The 23047-nt window shown below is 50.1% G+C and overlaps 1 protein-coding gene across 3 annotated transcripts in view; it reads right to left on the bottom strand.

Annotated features, from left to right (window-relative positions):
* ddr2l (discoidin domain receptor family, member 2, like) overlaps nucleotides 1-23047 on the bottom strand; it is a 77232-nt gene that overhangs the window by 13850 nt on the left and 40335 nt on the right. For all 3 annotated transcript variants that reach the window (XM_078550417.1, XM_078550418.1, XM_078550416.1), the window contains exons 5-11: nucleotides 20015-20162; nucleotides 19781-19886; nucleotides 19129-19315; nucleotides 8286-8541; nucleotides 7294-7500; nucleotides 6460-6617; nucleotides 2264-2462 (exon numbers count right to left, since the gene is read on the bottom strand). In XM_078550417.1, the coding sequence (XP_078406543.1) occupies nucleotides 2264-2462; nucleotides 6460-6617; nucleotides 7294-7500; nucleotides 8286-8541; nucleotides 19129-19315; nucleotides 19781-19886; nucleotides 20015-20162 (1261 nt within the window). The remainder of the gene's footprint in view (nucleotides 1-2263; nucleotides 2463-6459; nucleotides 6618-7293; nucleotides 7501-8285; nucleotides 8542-19128; nucleotides 19316-19780; nucleotides 19887-20014; nucleotides 20163-23047) is intronic.

The raw sequence follows: 23047 nt of genomic DNA on the forward strand, positions 1-23047 counted from the left end.
AGTGATGGCCTTCGGCCTGTTCATGAGGTTGCGCGATATGCAGAGTGAAATGATCTGATCAGGGTAGCCATTATCCCGCAGGATGTCTTGATGCGCCCTGTTTCAGCATCAAGAAAATGGCTCGGCCCCTATTTGCAAGGTTGCCAATAAGGCCCATCTTATAATGCGTGGAACTGTAAGAGTCCCAACACGTGTATTGACCAATGAAGGTAGGCTTGCGGTAGACCATGGTATAGAACCTCCTGGCAGATTTCTCAACTGGTACGTCAAGGAAGGGGAGTTCATTTGCCTGCTCCATTTCAAAGGTGAATTTGAGTGCAGGATGGAGCCCATTAAGACATGTAAGGAAATTGTTACATGCAGCTGCGGATTTAAATATAGCAAATGTATCATCCACATATCAGAGATATGCAAGGGGTAGGAGGTTAGGTGTCATTCCATCGAAGACACATTTCTCATGGAACCCAACAAAGATGTTTGTGAAAGCTGGGCCTAGAGGGGATCCCATGGCAACACCATCTATTTAGGCATACATGGTATCATTAAAGCTGAACTCAACTGCGCGAGTTGCCGAGTTCATAAGCTCAATGAAAACTGGTTCACGCAATGGTGGCGGGTCTAGATTGCCATGATATAGTGCTGCAGCTCAAATATCTACGGCTTGCTTAAGTGGAACATTGGTGAGTAGGCTAGCAATGTCAAATGAGCACATGGACAAAGCATTGCTATCGATATGTAAGTCCTGTATGGCCTTTGCAAATGTGAATGAATCCTTCACCTGCTACAATGCAGTAGCAACACGAGTGGTATTCGTCACTAACAATGCTGCCATCAAGCCAAAAAGACGTTCTGTCTATCACACAAATGAGTAATGTGGCATACGAATTTGGGTGCCAGTGTGATGCTGGATATGTAGGCCGTACGTCCAAAAGACTGGTGGATTGTATCAAACAGCACGTTCCTTCCATTGTTTGCAATGGGCAAGGTACGGACCATACCCAACCAGCCCATGCTTGCAAAACTCAAACCAGTGTCCAACATTAGATGTGATTCTGCGATTGGACATTTGCTAAATAATCCTCAATGAGCTAAAAATTACGCTGACAACCAATTTAAGATTGTCAGTCAGGCTCACAGTGTGGTGCATTTGTGTATACTGGAAGCTACATATATTAATACACAGGGCCTTATCCTTTGCAGACAGAAAGAACATATACTGCCTGTTTCAGCTAAACAAAATAAGTGACAGTCATTCGCTGGTTCATTCCTCAGGGCAACATCTTGACCAATCAGAGTCAAGTTGCCTGGTTTAAATTTCAAACAATGCTTGGTGGACAACTGTCAGTCACCATCCAGTGGTGCATTCTCCATGGCAATGCCTCTACCAATCAGAGTCCACTTGCCAACCAATCAGCACTCTCTTCTTATACAGTATAAATATGATTTTACCTCGACATTGGTATTTTCTTGTGAATTGTCCTGATGAGTGCTAGATGAAAAGTTTCAACAAAAAATGTCTCTTTTATCAGCAATACTTGAAAAAAACACATATATCTTAGGCCAGGCCACAGAATGTTGCAAATACTTGGGACGTGGGTATTGTTTGCAAGGCCAGCATTTATTGACCATCCCTAATTGCCCTGGAGATGGTGGTGGTGAGTCATTTGTGCAGTTCACAGTGCTGTTAAGGGGTTTTAGGATTATGGCCAGTGACGATGTGCTAACTGAATCTGAGGCGTTTCCTCACATGGGAGACCCTTTGGGGCCTTCCTCGTTCCAGACTAAACTCCAAACATTCCCTAGATGGAATGGACACTGTTCCTCCTGAGCTGAACAGAATACAGTTGCAGAGACTTGGGCCATCCCAGTGTGATTTACCCCACATCCCCACCTCTAACGGCCCAGAACATCTACAGCAGGGTTTCCCAAACTGTTGGTCGTGAGCTCCGAGGCAGCAAAGGCTAACGTGATTCCTGACAGCTGCGAGGACCCTTTAAATCCACTTTTTTTCTGTTGGTGAGAATGGTCTAATGGACTATTCTCTGAGGCCCGGTTGCTGCTGCTAAAAAGAGCCTGTGAATATGTAGGTGTTCATTTGTTTGTAGAAACCCTGGCTTTTCATCAACGTCCCCCTTGATGGGGAGATGGGGGAATGAAGGAGGGAGATGGGGAAACTCCCTGATCCCTGCTCAAAAACTGAAGCCTCCCTGTACCTGCTCAGCAACTCTTGCACCCCCCCGCCCCAAATTTCTACAGTACTAACCTGAGTCCTCGGCACTCTGAGAAAGTTCTGGAAGTTTGCGCAGTAGCCTGGCAGGTTCCTGGTACTCCAGATCAAATGGAAAGACACGCTCATAAGTGGGGTTGGTCTGGAATATCTGCGTCTGGTTGCCAATGACGATGGTGTCATTGTACAGGGACGGGCGCACAGTAGCATCCTCCTCCAGAATTCTCCGCGGAGCCTGGGAAACAAGCAGAGCGATTACAGCACAGACCATAACAATCATCCACTCAACCCCCACTCAGATTACTGAGATGGGGAGCAGGAAGCTCTGCAGTTTAGAGACACTGAGGCCAACTGTTATGGGCAAAGAGTGGGGATGGATGCTGCTACCACAAAGTTCCATTGAACAGCAGCCACGATGCAGGTGAGAAGGGCGCAAGGGAGTATTACTGTGGGAACATGAGTTCAGGGGACAGTGGGCACAGAGCAGGTTGATGTAAGAGGCACATGGAAAGGAAAGAGAGCATGAGGGAAATAATGACGGGTACGAGCAGTGCCAAATGGCTGAAGTTGTGAGGACAGGGCTCAGTGCAGTGGAGGGGGTCCTGTTAAAGGGGACACACAGTAGTGGTGGGGTCCTGTTAAAGGGGACATAGTGCAGTGGCAGGGTTTTAAAGGAGATACAGTGCAGTGGTGGGGGTGTTGTTAAAGGGGACACAGAGCAGTGGCGGGGGTCCTGTTACAGGGGACATAATGCAGTGGCAGGGTCCTGTTAAAGGGAACATAGTGCAGTCATGTTAAAGGTGACACACTGCAGTGGCAGGCGTTTTAAAGAGGACACTGCAAGGTGGGTTGTTGTTAAAGGGGACAGTGCAATGGCGGGGTGTTGTTAAAGGGGACAGTGCAGTGGCAGGGTTTTAAAGGAGATACAGTGCAATGGAGGGGTGTTGTTAAAGAGGGCACAGTGCAGTAGTGAGGTGTTATTAAAGGGGACACCGTGTAGCGGCTGGGGGTTGTTAAAGGGGACACAGTGCATTGGAATGGTTCTGTTAAAGGGGACCCTGCAATGGAGGGGTGTTGTTAAAGGAGACACAGTGCAGCGGCGGGGTGTTGTTAACGCATGAACACATGAAATAGGAACAGAAGTAGGCCATTCGGCCCCTCGAGCCTGCCCCGCCGTTCAACAAGATCATGGCTGATCTGTTTGTGTTTCAAATCCACATTCCCATCTACCCCCAATAACCTACGATTCCCTTACCTAACAAGGCAAGGCAAAATCTACCTCTGCCTTAAAAATATTCAGTGACTCCGCCTCCACCACCTTCTGAGGCAGAGAGTTCCAAAGTCGCACAACCTTCAGAGAAAAATTTCTCCTCATCTCTGTCCTAAAAGGGTGACCCCTAATTTTAAAACAATGCCCCCTAGTTCAGGACTCACCCACAAGAGGAAACACCCTTCCCACATCCACCTTGTCAAAACTGTTCAGGATCTTATAGACTTCAATCGACCCCTCACTCTTCTAAACTCCAGTGGAGTCAAGCCCATTCTGTTCAACCTTTCCTCATAAGACAAACCACTCATTTCAGGTATCAATCTGAACCGCCTCCAACGCATTTACATCCTTCTTTAAATAAGGAGACCAAAACTGCACACAGGATTCGAGATGTGGTCTCACCAATACCCTGTATAGCTGGAGCATAACATCCTTACTTTTATAGTTATCTGGTAGTACAGAGCTTGAGTATTGCTGAAGAAAGAGACACGTCGAAGCTTTTCGTTTTGCACTCATCAGGACACTTCACAAGAATACCAATATAAGGGGAAAACAACAATTTATACTTTATGTGAAGCGTGCTGATTGGTTGGCAAGTGGCGTTGCATTGGAGAATGCACCACTGATGGTGACTGACAGTTAATTGCCAAGCATTGTTCGAAATTAAACCAGGCAACTTGACCCTGATGGGTCAAGCATTGGCCTGAGGAATGAGTCAGCGAATGGCTGTCACTTACTTTGTTTAGCTGAAACAGGCACAATGTGTGCACATGTTCTCCCTGTCTGCAAAGAACAGGGCCCTGTGCAGCAATACATGTAACCTCCAATACACGCAAATGCACCACACTGTGAGCCTGACTGACAATCCCAAACTAGTTGTCAGTGTAATTATTAGCACACTGATGATTATTCAGCAAATCTTGTCCAATCGCGGAATCACATCTAATGTTGGACACTGTGTTTTGAGTTTTGCAAGCACAGGCTGATTGGGTACAGTCTGTACCCTGTCCATTGCGAACAGCGGAATGGACATGCTGTTTGATATTATCCACCGGTCTTTGGGACGTACGGCCTACATACCTAGCACACTGGCACTGAAATTCATATACCATATTACTCATTTGTGTGATAGCAGAACATCTTTTTGACTTGATGGCAGCATCCTGTTAGTGGCAAATACGACTCACGTTGCTACTGCATAATAGCAGTGTGAAACAGCTGGCTTCACCTGTTGTTCAAATTTTTGAGATAGCTTGTCCTTCCGGGGTAATCTGAGGTAGACTGGGCACTTTTCAGGGCCGAAAGTGACAGCTTTAGGCCCGTTCATGAGTTTGTGTGATATACAGTGCAAAATGATAAGATCAGGGTAGCCAGTATCCCACAGGATGTCTTTGATACGCCCTATTTCAGCATCAAGCTTGTAGGGTGAGTAAATGGCTTGGGCCCTATGTACAAGGTTGCTGATAAGACCAATCTTACAGCGAGTGGAACTGTAAGAATCCCAATGTGTATATTGACCAGTGAAGGTAGGCTTGCAGCAGACCGTGGTAGAGAACCCCCGGCAGATTTCTCAACAAGTACATCAAAGAAAGGGAGTTCATTTGCCTGCTCCATTTCAAAGGTGAATTTGAGTGCAGGATGGAGCCCGTTAAGACATGAAAGGAAATTGTTACATGCAGCTGTGGATTTAAATATGGGAAATGTATCATCCACATCTTGGAAATATGCAAGGGATAGGAGGTTAGGTGTCATTCCATCGAAGACACGTTTCTCATGGAACCCAACAAAGATGTTTGCGAGAGCTGGACCTTGAGGCATGGCAACACAATCTACTTGAGCATACATGCTGTCATTAAAGCTGAACTCAACTGTGCAAGTTGCCAAGTTCACAAGTTCAATGAATACTGATTCATGCAATGGTGGCGGGTATAGATCGCCACGATTATTTTTGTGACGTGTCCTGATGGGTACAAGACGAAAAGCTTAGACGTGTCTATATTTTCAGCCTTACTTTCATGTTCAATTTCTCTCGTAATAAAGAATAGCATTCCATTAACCTTCTTAATTACTTGTGTAAAGGAAATATCATTTTTCCTAATATTACTGTGGGATACTAAAGCAGGCTTATGGGGGCTGTGTGTGTATGTTGTGTGTGTGTGACTAATTTAATTAGACAGTCAGACTGCAAGGTATAAATCATCAAAGGGATAGGTGTAAAAGCAGGCATTTTGAAATGGAGATGGGCGAGCTAAGATGAGATCCCAGTATATACAGTGGCAGGGTCCTGTTAAAGGGGGCATGGTGCAGTGGCAGGGTCCTGTTGAAGGGGACACAATGCAGTGGCAGGGTCCTGTTGAAGGGACAATGGTGCAATAGCAGGATCCTGTTAAAGGGAACATGGTACACTGGCAGGGTCTTGTTGAAGGGAACACAGTGCAGTGGCAGGATCCTGTTAAAGGGGACACAGTGCAGTGCCAGGGGTGTTGTTAAACAGGACACAGTGCAGTGGTGGGGGTGTTGTTAAAGGGGACACAGTGTAGCAGTGGGTGCCTTTTAAAGGGGTCACAATGCAGTAGTGGAGCCGATGTTAAATGGACGGCATGGGTGTTGTTAACAGGTTCACAGTGCAGTGGCGGGGTCCTTTTAAAGGGACATAGTGCAGTGGTGGAGGTGTTGTTAAAAGAGACACAGTGCAGTGGCAGGGTCCTGTTGAAGGGGACATGGTGCGGTGGCAGGGTCCTGTTAAAGAGGACACAGTTCAGTGGCAGGGTCCTGTTAAAAGGGACACAGTTCAGTGGCGGGGTCCTGTTAAAAGGGACACGGTGCAGTTGCAGGGTCCTGTGGAAGGGGTCACAGTGCATTGTCGAGGGTGTTGTTAAACAGGACACAATGCAGTGGTGGGGGTTTTGTTAAAGGGGACACCATGCAGTAGCGGAAACCCTGTTAAAGGGGACATACGCACCTTCTCTAGGATCCTTTTCCAATGTTGCCTCCACAGGATGACGACGATGATGATGATGAGGAGGAGTATGATGGTCACCAAACAGCCAATCAGAATGGAGGTGTTACTGTCCTCAGCCTTGTTCATGGGCCTGCTGATGGTGGGAGGAGGGGAGCTGCCTGTAGAGAGAGAGAGAGAGAGAGAGATAGAGACAGGCACAGCCATGAGCAGAGTGAAGGACACAATTCCCATCCCAGTACTATCTACAGAGAGAGAGAGAGAGACTCCCACACACACCCACTCAAATACAGTCAGTGAGGGAGGGGATGGTGCGGAGAGAGCAGAGTGACTGGGGGAGGGGATACGGAGAGAGCAGAGCAGGGGAGGGGATGCGGACAGAGCAGAGTGAGTGGGGGAGGGTCTGGGGGAAGGGGTGCAGAGAGAGCAGAGTGAGTGGAGGAGGGTCTGGGGGAAGGGAAGCAGAGAGAGCAGAGTGAGTGAGGGGGGGGATGCAGAGAGCAGCGTGAGTGGAGTAGGGATGCGGAGAGAGCAGAGTGAGTGGGAGAGGGTGTGGGGGAAGGAGTGCAGAGAGAGCAGAGTGAGTGGGGGAGGGGATGCAAAGGGAGCACAGTGAGTGGGGGAGAGTCTGGGGGAAGGGGTGCAGAAAGAGCAGAGTGAGTGGGGGAGGGGATGCAGCGGTGGGCAGCGTAAGTGGAGTGGGGATGCGGAGAGAGCAGAGTGAGTGGGAGAGGGTCTGGGGGAAGGGGTGCAGAGAGAGCAGCATGAGTGGGCAAGTGGATGCGGAGACAGACAGCAATTCTGAGAGCAATACTGCAAACGTCAGAAGCTCTTTACCGACGATGAGAGTGACAAGGCTGCTGGCAGTGTTGATCAATGTGGGGCTCGGAGTGTTGGTCAGCGTCAGTTTTGGTGCAGGGCTGGGTCCCAAACCCAGGCCTAGGCCGGCATTCAGCCTGGGAGTACTCCAAGCTTCTGGGATTTGGGAAGTGTCCTCTCTCCGGGATGGCTGAAGGTGTTCCAAAGGATTTGTTCCCTCAGCATCTGCCAAAGGGTGAAAGATCAAATTAAAATTCCATCACTTCAGTGTTTTCAGCAAACTAGTCATGAGGTAAGGGCAGGGGAAGGGACAACCTCTGTAGCATCACTTTGCCATCCTCCACCCCACCCCACAACCCCCCTGACTCCCCAGCACTGGCACACCCAGCCTCTCAGCCCCTCCCCCGCCACCCCTGCTCCTGGCCTTCCAGCACCTTCCCCCCCTCCCCCTGGCCCCCAGCACCTTCCGACTCCTCCGTACTGCCACAGTCAACTCCTGGGCCCTGCCATGCCCACTTCCCCAGCACTCCACAGCCCCTGGGATCTCCCTCCCCAGGACCCCATCACTGAGACTGCCCTCCCCAGCACCCTCTCCCTGAGATCCCTGTAGTGTATTGAAAACTGCACTGTGCATTTTGTCCACTTGAGGCTATCAGCATGTATACATGTACCAGCAGAGGGAATCCGGTAGAATGGTAGAAAATAAAGGGTCCATTTTTGACAGAATATGCAGTTTTAAATGTCTCTGGCTGAATATATAAATGTTACTGTCTGAACTTCACAACCCCGCCCCCACCCCCCCAGTTCCCCCTCCTCATGTCCCCCTGACCCCCATTTGATTTAAATTGCAATCAAGTCCCAATTACATCACTGGACACTTATCTGCATATTTAAAGGGACCTCGCTACCTTCTTGTGAGAGTGGAATTAGACCTAAATGACTGGCCTCACATTAACTTTCCCACATGAGGTACAATCAGGGATCCTGATCGGATGGGGTCGGGTATTTACCTGCAACTGTTGACTGGAAAGAGATCTCACTGAACAACATCCAACGATCCGCAAAGTAGAACCGGCAGCGGATTGCCTTGCCCAGCCGCTGCCCCAGGGGCACAATGACAAACCGCGCACTCGGGTTCTTGTCGTCCATCACCATCGTTACGCCCACTAACTCCCGCTCCCAGTTCGCCACCAGCTGCTGCTTGAAGGAACACTCAACCCGGTGGAAAATTTTCACCGACTTTGTGTACAGATTGTTACAGTGCACCTGCGAGAGAGACAGAGTCAGTCAGGAACAGAGAGATAGAGAAGTGGGGGGAAAGAAGGGACAAAAAGGAGAGAGAAGGGTAGAGGATGAGAGAGAGGGGGAGCAGGGATGAGAAAGAAGGGGCACGAGGGGGAGAGAGAGAAAGGGAGCGAGGGAGACAGAAAGGGAGTAGAGAGGTAGGGAGAAGGGGCACAGGGGGAAGGAGAGCGAGGAGGAGCAAAGAGGAGAGAGAAGGGGAGTGAGGGATAGAGGGAAGGGGAGTGGGCAGGGTGAGATGGGGAGTGGGGAAGAGGGGCAAGAGAAGTGGGGGAGAGGGAAGAGGAGTGGGGGGAGAGAAAAGAGGAGCAGGGGGAGAGAGAAGAGGAACTGGAATGAGGGAGAGGGGGAGTAAAGGGGAAAGAGAAGGGGAGCAAGGGGGAGAGGGAAGGAGGGGGAGCGGGGATGACAGTGAGGGGTGAGCAGGGAAGAGAGGGAAGGGGAGCGAGGGGAAGGGGGGAAGGGGAGCGAGGCAGAAAGAAGGGGCTTGGGAATAGAGAGAAGGGGAGCAAGGGGGAAAGAGAAAACGGATTGGGGAGAAGGAGGGGAGTAGGAGGATGAGAAGGGGAGCGAGGAGGAGAGAGAAGGGCAAAGAGGAGGAGAGAAAAGGGGAAACAGGAGGAGAGAGAGAAGCAGAGTGGGGTGGAGAGAAAGGGAGTGAAAGGAGAGAAAGAAAACGAGGGATGCGAGAGTAGGGAAGAGAGAAAGGGAGTGAGGGGGGAGAGGGAAGGGGAGTGGGGGAGAGGGAAGGTGAGCAAGGAGAGAGAAAGGGAGTGAGGGAAGTGAGAAGGAGAGTGAGGGATGAGAGAAAAAGGGAAAAAGGGAGAGAGAAGAGGAGCGAGGAAGAGAGCTAAGGGGAGTGGGCGGGGTGAGAAGGGGAGCAGGGATATGGGACAAAAGGAGTAAGGGAGAGGGAAGAGGAGCGAGGGGGAGACAAAAGGGGAGTATGAGGAGGCAGAAGGGGAGTGAGGGAGAGAGTAGGGGAGCAACGGGGAAAGGAGGGAAGCGCGGGGGAGACAGGAGGAAAGCGAGAGGGAGAGAGAAGCGGAACAAGGAGGAGAGAGAACAGGAGTGAGGGAAACAGAAGGGGAGCAGGGAGGTTGGGAGAAGCGGCGAGGGGGGAGGGAGAAGGGAGTGATGGGGAGAGAGAGAAGGGGAGCGAGGAGAGATATGGCGAGAGGGGTGAGAGAAAAGGGGGGAGTGAGGGGGAGTGGGAAGGGGAGCGAGGAGGAGAGAGAAGGGGAACGAGGGGGAGAGGGAAGGGAGCGAGGGGGAGAGGGAAGGGGAGCGAAGGGGAGAGGGAAGGGGAGCGAGGGGGAGAGGGAAGGGGAACGAGGGGGAGAGGGAAGGGGAACGAGGGGGAGAGGGAAGGGGAATGAGGGGGAGAGGGAAGGGGAACGAGGGGGAGAGGGAAGGGAGCGAGGAGGAGAGGGAAGGGGAGCGAGGAGGAGAGGGAAGGGGAACGAGGGGGAGAGGGAAGGGGAACGAGGGGGAGAGGGAAGGGGAACGAGGGGGAGAGGGAAAGGGAGCGAGGGGGAGAGGGAAGGGAACGAGGGGGAGAGGGAAAGGAAACGAGGGGGAGAGGGAAAGAGAACGAGGGGGAGAGGGAAGGGGAACGAGGGGGAGAGAGAAGGGGAACGAGGGGGAGAGGGAAGGGGAATGAGGGGGAGAGGAACGAGGGGGAGAGGGAAAGGGAACGAGGGGGAGAGAGAAGGGGAACGAGGGGGAGAGGGAAAGGAACGAGGCGGAGAGGGAAGGGAACGAGGGGGAGAGGGAAGGGGAACGAGGGGAAGAGGGAAGGAAACGAGGGGGAGAGGGAAGGGAACGAGGGGGAGAGGGATGGGGTGCAGGCAGGGTGAGAAGGGGAGCGGGGATGATGGAGAAGGGGAGCGGGGAAGAGGGAGGGGGAGTGAGGAGGAGAGAGGAGGGGAAAGAGGGAGAGAAGCAGAGTGAGGGAAGAGAGGGGGAGAGTGAGGGATAAGAGAAAAAAGGGAAAATGGGAGGGAAAAGGGGAGCGAGGGGGAGACCAAAGGGGAGTGAGGGGAAGAGAGAAGGGGTTTGGGGATAGAGAGAAGGGGAGCGAGGGGGAAAGAGAAAATGGATTGGGGAGGAGGGGAGTAGGAGGGCGAGAAGGGGAGCAAGCGGGAGAGAGGAGAGTGAGGAAGAGAGAGAAGGGGAAAGAGGAGAAAGAGAAGCGAAGTGGGGGAGAGCGAAGGGGAGTGAAAGGAGAGAGAAGGGGAACGAGGGATGTGAGAATAGGGAAGAGAGAAAGGGAGTGAGGGGGATAGGGGTGTGGGGGAGAGGGAAGCTGAGCAAGGAGAGAGCAGGGGAGTGAGAAGGGGAGCGAGAGATGAGAGAAAAAGGGAAAAAGGGAGAGAGAAGAGTAGTGAGGGGGAGAGGGAAGGGGTGTGAGTGGAGTGAGAAGGGGAGCAGGGATGCGGGACTAATGGAATGGGGGAGAGGAAAGAGGAACGAGGGGGAGAAAGAAAGGGACTAAGAGAGAGGAGGGGAGTGGGGAAGGGGAAGGGGAGCGAGGGGTGACTGAAGGGGAGCATGGGGAGATAGAAGGGGAGAAAGGGGGAAAGAGTAGGGGAGCGAGGGGTTGAATGAGGGGGTCAGGGCAAACTCAGCCCTGTCGAACCTGCAAAATCCTCCTTACTAACATCCTGGGGCTAGTATCAAAATTGGGAGAGCTGTCTCGCAGGCTAGTCAAGCAACAGCCTGGCATAGTCATCCTCATGGAATTATAACTTACAGATAATGCCCCAGACACCACCATCCCTGGGTATATCGAGTCCCACCGGCAGGACAGACCCAGCAGAGGTGGTGGCACAGTGGTATACAGTCGGGAGAGAGTTGCCCTGGAGGTCCCCAAAATCAGGGGGTGCATCAGTCAGTCGTAGAAACAAAATCAGAGTTAGTGTGAGACAGTCAGAGAAACTGAGGGGGCCAGAACATTGTCATATAGGAAAAGAGACAGAAAGAGTGTGAGTGACAGATTTATAGGGACAGTCAGATAGTGATAGAGAGAGAGAGACAGGAAGAGAAGGATAGAGGGACAGAGAGAGAGAGTGAGTGACAGAGAGAGAGCGATAGAGTGAGTGACAGAGCGAGAGTGTGATAGAGCGAGAGTTTGACAGATAGAGTGACAGAGAGAGACGGAGACAGAGAGAGAGAGTGACAAAGAGAGAGTGAGACACAGAGAGAGTGACAAAGAGAGAGTGACAGAGAGAGTGTGATGGACAGTGACAAAGAGAGAGTGACAGAGAGTGTGACAGAGAGAGAGAGACAGAGAGAGAGAGTGATAAAGAGAGAGTGAAAGAGAGAATGTGACGGACAGAGTGACAGAGAGAGAGAGTGACAGAGAGAGAGACAGAGAGAGAGAGAGACAGAGAGAGAGTGACAGAGAGAGAGTGACAGAGAGAGTGTGACGGACAGAGTGACAGAGAGAGTGACAGAGAGAGTGACAGAGAGAGAGAGTGAGAGAGAGAGAGTGACAGAGAGAGAGTGACAGAGAGAGAGTGACAGAGAGAGAGAGACAGCGAGAGAGTGACAAAGAAAGTGACAAAGAGAGTGACAAAGAGAGTGACAAAGAGAGTGACAGAGAGAAAGTGACAGAGAGAGTGTGACAAAGAGAGAGTGACAGAGAGAGTGTGATGGACAGTGAGAGAGAGAGAGAGAGTGACAGAGAGAGAGTGACAGAAAGAAAGTGACAAAGAGAGAGTGACAGAGAGAAAGAGACAGAGAGAGGCAAACAGTCAGATGAAGAGAGACAGTCGGAGAGAGTGAGATAGACAGAGACAAATCAGAGTGAGAGACAATCAGATAGTCAGAGGGAGGAATTTGAATTTAAATTGAGTGGGTTTGAGAGTGGGGACTTGTATAAGGAGCTGACATAGATGAGTATTGGGAAGCCTGAAGTGACCCATCTTTTTCCACCTTTAATTGGAGTGGGTTCAGTTGTGTGAGAAAGGGCAGTGTTGCCAAAATGCAAAAAGAGAATCAGCAGCTGTTTTAATTGGGATTTTGGAATTTCACTCTGATCACATGGGTATCCAGACTTCCTGGAACTTGCGAGGGAGGACAGTGGGAATTGAGGGGGCTGAATAAATGGCCAGCAAAAAAAAAAATCCTCGAATTACTGAGACTCACAACTACTTCCTTGTCCTTGTCACATGCCTTGTGGCGAGAGTGTATGTTCATTGCTTTGGTGGCGATTTCTAAACGTAGCTTTGTGTGTCTGATTAACATTTCCCATGTTCCAAACACATCATGCAGCCACTTATGCAGTTCAGACATGGATCAAGATGAGCAGTAACATCACCAACAGCAGGATTAGCAGCTGCCTTATCCTCAGCACCTGCTGCTCCACACGAGAGAGGATGAGCAGAGGTGTACAGCTCAAAGGAAGTGATATGCCAAACACAGGGTTTACAGGCAGAGAATCAGCTTCCTGAACATGACCCGACACCATTGCCTCAGGGGTATGAGTTTTGTGTCAGGTACTCACTAACATCTTCAGCCGCCTGGAAGACGACATCCTGCAATATGGTTGACTCCTAACTGCCCTCTGAAACGGCCTAGCAAGCCACTCAGTTGTATCAAACCCCAAAAAAACTAAAAGGAATTAAACTACAAGGACCACCTGGCATCGACCTGGGCACCAGAAACAACGACAGCAAACTCAGCTCTGTCGACCCTGCAAAATCCTCCTCATTAACATCCTGAACAAGTACCAAATTGGGAGAGCTGTCTCGCAAGCTAGTCAAGCAACAGCCTGACATAGTCATCCTCACAGAATCATACCTTACAGATAATGCCCCAGGCACCACCATCACCATCACCATCCCTGGGTATGTCCAGTCCCACCGGCAGGACAGACCCAGCAGAGGTGGCGGTACAGTGGTATACAGTCAGGAGGGAGTTGCCCTGGAAGTCTCAACATCGACTCCAGACCCCATGAAGTCTCATGCATTAGGTCAAACATGGGCAAGAAAACCTCCTGCTGATTACCATGTACCGCCCTCCCTCAGATGATGAATCAGTGCCCCTCCATGTTGAACACCATTTGGAGGAAGCACGGAGGGTAGCAAGAGTGCAGAGGGTATTCTGGGGGGGGTACTTCAATGTCCATCACCAAAAGTGGCTCGGTAGCATCACTACTGACCGAGCTGGCCGAGTCCTACATGACATAGCTGCTAAACTGGGTCTGCGGCAGGTGTTGAGGAAACCAATAAGAAGGAAAAACATACTTGACCTCATCCTCACCAACCTGCCTGCCGCAGATGCATCTGTCCATGACAGTATCGGTGGGAGTGACCACTGCACAGTCCTTGTGGAGACGAAGTCCCACCTTCACAGTGAGGATACCCTCCATCGTATTGTGTGACGTTACCGCCGTGCTAAATGGGATAGATTTAGAATAGATCTAGCAACATAAGGCTGGGCATCCATGAGGCGCTGTGGGCCATCTGCAGCAGCAGAACTGTACTCAACCATAATCTGTAACCTCATGGCCCAACATATCCCTCACTCTCCCATTACCACCAAGCCTGGGGATCAATCTTGATTCAATGAAGAGTGCAGGAGGGTATGCCAGGAGCAGCACCAGGCATACCTAAAAATATGGTGTCAACCTGGTGAAGTTACAACACAGGACTACTTGCGTGCCAAACAGCATAAGCAGCAATTGGTAGACAGAGCTAAGCGATTCCATAACCAACAGATCAGATCTAAGCTCTGCAGTCCTGCCACATCCAGTCGTGAATGGTGGTGGACAATTAAACAACTCACTGGAGGAGGAGGCTCCAAAATATCCCCATCCTCAATGATAGGGGAGCCCAGCACTTCAGTGCAATAGATGAGGTGTTTGCAACATTCTTCAGAATGAAGTGCCGAGTGGATGATCCATCTCAGCCTCCTCTGGAACCTCAGCATCACAGATGCCAGTCTTCAGCCAATTTGATTCATTCGATATGATATCAAGAAATGCCTGAAGGCACTGGATACTGTAAAGGCTATGGGCCCTGACAATATTTCGGCAATTGTACTGAAGACTTGTGCTCCAGAACTCACTGCACCCCTAGCTAAATTGTTCCAGTACAACTACAACACTGACATCTACCCAGCAATGTAGAGGATTGCCCAGGCATGTCCTGTACACAAAAAGCAAAAGAAATCCAATCCAGCCAATTACCGCCCCATCAGTCTACTCTCCATCACCAGTAAAGTGAAGGAAGGGGTGATTAATGGTGCTATCAAGCATAGCAATAACTTACTCACTGACATTCAGGTTGGGTTCCGCCAGGGCCACTCAGCACCTGACCTCATTACAGCCTTGATTCAAACATGGACAAAAGACCTGAAGTCCAGAGGTGAAGTGAGAGTGACTGCCCTTGACATCAAGGCAGCATTTGACCAAGTGTGGCATCAAGGAGCCCTAGCAAAACTGGAGTCAATGGGAATCAGGGGGAAACTCTCTGCTGCTTGGAGTCATACCTAGCAGAAAGGAAGATGGTTGTGGTTGTTGGAGGTCAATTATCTCAGTTCCAGACATCGCTGCAGAAGTTCCTCAGGGTAGTGTCCTCAGTCCAACCATCTTCAGCTGCTACATCATAAGGGCAGAAGTGGGGATGGTCGCTGATGATTGCACAATTTTCAGCTCCATTCTCGACTCCTCTGATACTGAAGCAGTACATGTCCAAATGCAGCAAGATCTGGACAACATTCAGGCTTGGGCTGACAAGTGGTAAGTAACATTTGCCCCATATAAGTGCCTGGCTATGACCCTCTCCAACAAGAGAGAATCTAACCATTTCCCCTTGACATTCAATGGCATTACCATCGCTGATCCCCCACTATCAACATCCTGGGGGTTACCATTGACCAGAAACTGAACTGGACTAGCCATATAAATACTGTGGCTACAAGAGCAGATCAGAGGCTAGGAATCCTGCAGTAAGTAACTCACCTCCTGACTCCCCAAAGCCTGTCCACCATCTGCAAGGCACAAGTCAGGGGTGTGATGGAATACTCTCCAATTGCCTGGATGAGTGCAGCTCCAACAACACTCAAGAAGCTTGACACCATCCAGGACAAAGCAGCCCGCTTGATTGGCATCCCATCTATTAACATTCACTCCCTCCACCACCGATGCACAGTAGCAGCAGTGTGTACCATCTACAAGATGCACTGCAGGAATTCACCAAGGCTCCTTTGAGAGCCCCTTCCAAACCTGCAACCTCTAATATCTAGAAGGACAAGGGCAGCAGACACATGGGAACACCACCACCTGGAAGTTCCACTCCAAGCCACTCACCATCCTGGCTTGGAACTATATTGCCGTTCCTTCACTGTCGTTGGGTCAAAATCCAGGACCTCCCTCCCTAAAAGCACTGTGGGTGTACCTACACCACATGGACTGCAGTGGTTCAAGAAAGCACCACCTTCTCAAGAGCAATTAGAGATGGGCAATAAATGCTGGCCTAGCCTGTTACACTCACATCCCATGAATGAATTAAAAAAACATACAATGTATGCTCGCAATGAGCTGAAGAATGCTTTGCTGCTGCACAGTGCTGAAGGACAGGCTAGGTTTTCATTGATACTGTTTCAGGTATCATTCAGAGTGTACAAGTCACTGGTTTGGGCCAGCATGTACTCAGTTACTTACCACGCCTGATCCCCAATGCAGGTGGCCATTCCTTCCATTGATGTAGACATCAATACAAACACCTGGGACATCGTCATGGCACCCATGTTTGAGACAGACTCCGCCAATCTCTCTACCAGCCTATGCAGTGCGATTGGAATGGTTGTGAGTACTTTGCACATTCTCTGTTGCAGCTCCAGAGAAAGAGAGAGAAAGAGAGAGAGGAAAGGGGAGGGGGAGAGAGGGAGAAAGAGATAGTGAAAGAGGAAAGGGGAGAGGTAGAGAGAGAGAGGAAAGGGTAGAGGGAGCAATATTGAATTCATGAACTGAGGGACAAGGAGCCAATGAGAGTGAGAGGGGTGAAGGCAAAAGTGTTGGGTCAGGTGGATGAACACAGGGAAGTAAACAAATGGTCCACTAATTGGAGTTTCTGTAAGGTGCAGCTTGCGAGGATAATGTAGAGATCGGGCCTGGAGGTGCAGGTTAAGGGTTTTTGTGACAGTCATGATGAGGTGGGGGGGCGGTGCGGTGCTGATGCAAAACATATAGATTTTGAAACTCAGCTCAGTCAAACACAGCCAAGTTCAGGCTCAGAGAGTTCAAACAATTGGAAGTGGGATGGCTGCATGTTACGGCTGAGCAGATGACTTTGATTCTAATAGTGAGCTGGAGAATGTTCTGATTCATCCAACAACTTGATGCTGGACAGGCAGCTGGACAAATAGAAGTTATCTGGAGTCAAGGTTGAGGCAGAGACACGGAGAGCGATGTCATCAGCAAAACTGTATGTCTATGAAGGTGGTAGCTTGGCTCAGTTGGTAGAACAGTCCCTGAGCCCCAAGCCAGGCCAGGACTAACACTCAGTGCAAATGGAAAAAGAAAGACTCGCATCTCTCTAGCTGTCTACCACCTCAGGATGGAATTAATGAGCTTCTGAAGTGTAGTCACCGTTGTGATGTAGGAAACACAGCAGCAAGGGAGCAAGAGAGGCACAGGTTCCGAGGGACCAAGAGAGGCAGCAGGCTCCGAGGGAGTGAGGGAGGCATTGGGTTCCTTGGGAGCAAGGGAGGCAGCAGATTTCTGAGGGAGCGAGAGAGGCAACAGATTTCTGAGGGAGCGAGGGAAGCAATGGTTCCAAGGTAGCAGGGAGGCAATGGTTCCGAGGGATCGAGAGAGGCAGCACTTCTGATGGAGCGAGAGAGGCAGTGGGTTCCGAGGGAGCGAAAGAGGCAGCATGTTTCCGAGGGAGCAAGGGAGGGAGCAGTTCCGAGGGAGCGAGGGATACAGCAGTTCTGAGGGAGTGAGGGAGGCAATGGTTCCGAGGTAGCAGGGAGGCAACGGTTCCGAGGGAGCGAGAGAGGCAGGAGTTCTGACGGAGCGAGAGAGGCAGTGGGTTCCAAAGGAGCAAAAGAGGCAGCATGTTTCCGAGGGAGCGAGGGAGGCAGCAGTTCCGAAGGAGTGAGGGATGCAGCGGTTCTGAGGGAGCAAGGGATGTAGTGGTTCCGAGGGAGCGAGGGGTGCAGCAGTTCCGAGGGAGCGAGGGATGCAGCAGTTCCGAAGGAGCGAGGGATGCAGCAGTTCCAAAGGAGCGAGGGATGCAGCGGTTCCAAGGGAGCGAGGGATGCAGCAGTTCCAAGGGAGCGAGGGATGCAGCAGTTCCAAAGGAGCGAGGGATGCAGCGGTTCCAAGGGAGCGAGGGATGCAGCAGTTCCGAGGGAGCGAGGGATGCAGCGGTTCCGAGGGAGCGAGGGATGCAGCGGTTCCGAGGGAGCGAGGGATGCAGCAGTTCCGAAGGAGCGAGGGATGCAGCAGTTCCAAGGGAGCGAGGGATGCAGCAGTTCCGAGGGAGCGAGGGATGCAGCGGTTCCGAGGGAGCGAGGGATGCAGCGGTTCCGAGGGAGCGAGGGATGCAGCGGTTCCGAGGGAGCGAGGGATGCAGCGGTTCCGAGGGAGCGAGGGATGCAGCGGTTCCGAGGGAGCGAGGGATGCAGCGGTTCCGAGGGAGCGAGGGACGCAGCAGTTCCGAGGGAATGAGAGATGCAGCAGTTCCGGGGGAGCGAGGGATGCAGCGGTTCCGAGGGAGTGAGGGATACAGCTATTCCGGGGGAGCGAGGGAGGCAGCAGTTCTGAGGGAGCAAGGGATGCAGCGGTTCCGGGGGAGCGAGGGATGCAGCAGTTCCGAGGGAGCGAGGGAGGCAGCAGTTCTGAGGGAGTGAGGGATACAGCAGTTCCGGGGGAGCGAGGGAGGCAGCGGTTCCGAGGGAGCGAGGGAGGCAGCGGTTCCAAAGGAGGGAGGGAGGCAGCGTTTCCAAGGGAGCGAGGGAGGCAGCGGTTCCGAGGGAGCGAGGGAGGCAGCGGGTTTTGAGGGAGTGAGGGAGGCAGCGGGTTTTGAGGGAGTGAGGGAGGCAGCGGGTTTTGAGGGAGTGAGGCAGGCAGCGGGTTTGAGGGAGTGAGGGAGGCAGCGGGTTTTGAGGGAGTGAGGGAGGCAGCGGGTTTGAGGGAGTGAGGGAGGCAGCGGGTTTTGAGGGAGTGAGGGAGGCAGCGGGTTTTGTTGGAGTGAGGGAGGCAGCGGGTTTTGTTGGAGTGAGGGAGGCAGCGGGTTCCAGGGGAGGCAATGAGTTCTGAGGAGGCAGCAGGTTCTGAGGGTGCGAGGAAGGCAGCGCTTCCAAGTGGCGAGGCATGATTCTGAGGGTAAGGAACTCCTGCTGATGCTGCTGAGTGCTCCGCCCAGGGAAGGTGGCTTCAGGAAAAATCCAAGGATACAGGAGGAGGCTTGGGTTTCAGGGGTGCAGATGCACGGAAGGGGTGGTGGGGGTTGCTGAGGTGGTGAGAAGCAGAGTGTTTGCGGGGTTGGGTAACAAACTGACAGTCTCCAAGCCACCAGTTTCTTGCGCACTGACCTTCATGATGGAGAAGTTCCTGCGTTGATCGAACTCAAACTCCAGCTCCACGTATTGGCCCATGAAGGTGTCGTTGCTCCAGCCGACATAGTCATACCCGGGCCACACCCGGTACTCGTGGCTCTGGGTGAAATCGTCCAGCCCCAGTACCCCATCCGTCAGCTGACCCAGACCGTCGTGACTGCGCCTAGGCAGAGAGCGACATCTGTGAGGCTTTACACAAGATCATTCTGGTGAGGGAAAACTACAGCGCCCACCCACCCATCCAACTCTTGGAGAGCATCACACACAGGCTGGGAGCCATGTTCACACTCACCGTGTGGGTGACGGGTGCTTATCAAGGCTCCTATTGCTGATGTCAGAGATAAGAAATAAATTGATCATGCTGTACCCAGAACCAACACTTTCCAATCTGCTTTATAGAGGGGAATGCTCACTCTGCATGAAGCAGACATTAGCATAGTAAATCCTCTTGTGGTTGACAGGAACAAGCAAGTGCATCCAGTACCTGTGGCGTACCAGACTATATCTAATGTCTGGAGCTTGCAGAGATAGCCAGCAGGGACTGACCATCCAATCCTGAGTAATCTGATCAGCATTGGTTAAAAATGCTCCATTATCACTTCTTCAGTATCGTAACACACAGCCTCACCTGGAGTCCTGGATACCATCATATGTGGAATCATTGAGGTAGACGACTGCTGCCCCTGGCTTTCCGATGGTCTGTCCCGCAGGCCCACTATAGGAGTAGAGGCCATCTAGACACAGATATCAATGAGTAAATTAGATACACACACAAAATAATCCCACAATTTTTGACAAAAAGAACCTCCCTGTCTCAGAACTTTAAACTACAGGCTGGGAACATGAAAGAGGAGACACTCACCAATCCAGACACAGCCATACAGCTCGACCCGCATACACACACTCGATGGCTGCTCAGTCACTGGGATCACCCGCACAAAGCGGGCAATGATCGGAGGCCGCAGGTCCTTCAGAACAATATCGTAAGTGTTGACATTTCCAGAAATAATCTGCAGGACAAAAGGGCGTGCCAGAGATTAGAAGAGCCACAAGTCGGGACAAGGACCTGTGTGGAAAAGGGGTAAATAAAAGCGCATGAAGCTACGGAATTGAGCAAACCCATTTCACTCAGAGTTTCATCCAAGTTTATAAACCCGTCCCCTATCCCAGCGTCTCACCAAAGTCTAGTAATCTGATCCTCCATCCCAACGTCTGATTAAAGTCTATTAACCTGATCCCTTATCCCAGCCTCTGATTAAAGTCTATTAACCTGATCCCTTATCCCAGCCTCTGATCAAAGTCTATTAACCTGATTCCCTTATCCCAGCATCTGATCAAAGTCTATTAACCTGATCCCCTATCCCAGGGTCTGATCAAAGTTTATTAACCAGATGCTCTTTCACAGCGGCTAATCAAAATCCATTAACCAGATCCCCTTTGCCAGCATCTGATCAAAGTCTATGAACCAGATCCAATTTCCCAGTATCTGATTGAAGTTTATTAACCTGATCCCCTATCCCAGCGTCTCATAAAAATCTATTAATCAGATCCCCTTTCCCAGCGGCTAATCAAAGTCTATTAACTTGATTCCCTAACCCAGCATCTGATCAAAGTCTATTAACTTGATCTCCGATCCCAGTGTCTAAATAAAGTCTATTAACCTGATCCCTTATCCCAGCGTCTGATCAGTCTATTAACTTGATCCCCTATTCCAGCGTCTGATTAAAGTCTATTAACCTGATCCCCTATTCCAGCGTCTGATTAAAGTCTATTAACCTGATCCATTATCCCAGTGTCTGATTAAAGTCTATTAACCTGATCCCTTATCCCACCGTCTGATTAAAGTCTATTAACCTGATCCCCTATTCCAGCGTCTGATTAAAGTCTATTAACCTGATCCCCTATTCCAGCGTCTGATTAAAGTCTATTAACCTGATCCCCTTTCCCAGTGGCTAATCAAAGTCTATTAACCAGATCCCCTATTCCAGCATCTGATTAAGTCTATTAACCTGATCCGTTATCCCAGCGTCTGATTAAAGTTTATTAACCTGATCCCTTATCCCAGCATCTGATCAAAATCTATTAACCTGATTCCCTATCCCAGCATCTGATCAAAGTCTATTAACCTGATCCCTTATCCCAGCATCTGATCAAAGTCTATTAACCTGATCCCTTATCCCAGCCTCTGATCAGTCTATTAACTTGATCCCCTATTCCAGCGTCTGATTAAAGTCTATTAACCTGATCCCCTATTCCAGCGTCTGATTAAAGTCTATTAACCTGATCCCCTATTCCAACGTCTGATCAAAGTCTATTAACCTGATCCCTTATCCCAGCCTCTGATCAGTCTATTAACTTGATCCCCTATTCCAGCGTCTGATTAAAGTCTATTAACCTGATCCATTATCCCACCGTCTGATTAAAGTCTATTAACCTGATCCCCTATTCCAGCGTCTGATTAAAGTCTATTAACCTGATCCCCTATTCCACCGTCTGATTAAAGTCTATTAACCTGATCCCCTATTCCAGCGTCTGATTAAAGTCTATTAACCTGATCCCCTATTCCAGCGTCTGATTAAAGTCTATTAACCTGATCCCCTATTCCAGCGTCTGATTAAAGTTTATTAACCAGATCCCCTTTCCCAGTGGCTAATCAAAGTCTATTAACCAGATCCCCTATTCCAGCATCTGATTAAGTCTATTAACCTGATCCGTTATCCCAGCGTCTGATTAAAGTTTATTAACCTGATCCCTTATCCCAGCATCTGATCAAAATCTATTAACCTGATTCCCTATCCCAGCATCTGATCAAAGTCTATTAACCTGATCCCTTATCCCAGCATCTGATCAAAATCTATTAACCTGATCCCTTATCCCAGCATCTGATCAAAATCTATTAACCTGATCCCTTATCCCAGCATCTGATCAAAGTCTATTAACCTGATCCCTTATCCCAGCTTCTGATTAAAGTCTAACCTGATCCCTTATCCCAGCTTCTGATTAAAGTCTAACCTGATCCCTTATCCCAGCTTCTGATTAAAGTCTAACCTGATCCCTTATCCCAGCATCTGATTAAAGTTTATTAACCTGATCCCTTACCCAGCCTCTGATCAAAGTCTATTAACCAGATCCCCTTTCCCAGCGTCTGATTAAAGTCTATTAACTTGATCTCCGATCCCAGTGTCTGAATAAAGTCTATTAACCTGATCCCTTATCCCAGCATCTGATTAAAGTCTATTAACCAGATCCCCTTTCCCAGCGTCTGATTAAAGTCTATTAACTTGATCTCCGATCCCAGTGTCTGAATAAAGTCTATTAACCTGATCCCTTATCCCAGCATCTGATTAAAGTCTATTAACCAGATCCCCTTTCCCAGCGTCTGATTAAAGTCTATTAACTTGATCTCCGATCCCAGTGTCTGATTAAAGTCTATTAACCTGATCCCCTATTCCATCTTCTGATTAAAGTCTATTAACCTGATCCCCTATTCCATCTTCTGATTAAAGTCCATTAACTAGATCCCCTTTCCCAGCAGCTAATCAAAATCTATTAACCAGATCCTGTTTCCCAGCATCTGATTAAAGTTTATTAACCAGATCCCCTTTCCCAGCGGCTAATCAAAGTCCATTAACTAGATCCCCTTTCCCAGCAGCTAATCAAAATCTATTAACCAGATCCTGTTTCCCAGCATCTGATTAAAGTTTATTAACCAGATCCCCTTTCCCAGCGGCTAATCAAAGTCCATTAACTAGATCCCCTTTCCCAGCATCTGATTAAAGTCTATTAACCAGATCCCCTTTCGCATCAGCTGATAAAATCTATTAACCTGATCTCCTATCCCTGCGTCTGATCAAAGTCTATTAACCTGATCCCCTTTCCCAGTATCTGATCAAAG

This window comes from Cetorhinus maximus, chromosome 10 (genome assembly GCF_964194155.1).
Source record: "Cetorhinus maximus chromosome 10, sCetMax3.hap1.1, whole genome shotgun sequence".
Taxonomy (NCBI): Eukaryota; Metazoa; Chordata; class Chondrichthyes; order Lamniformes; family Cetorhinidae; genus Cetorhinus; species Cetorhinus maximus.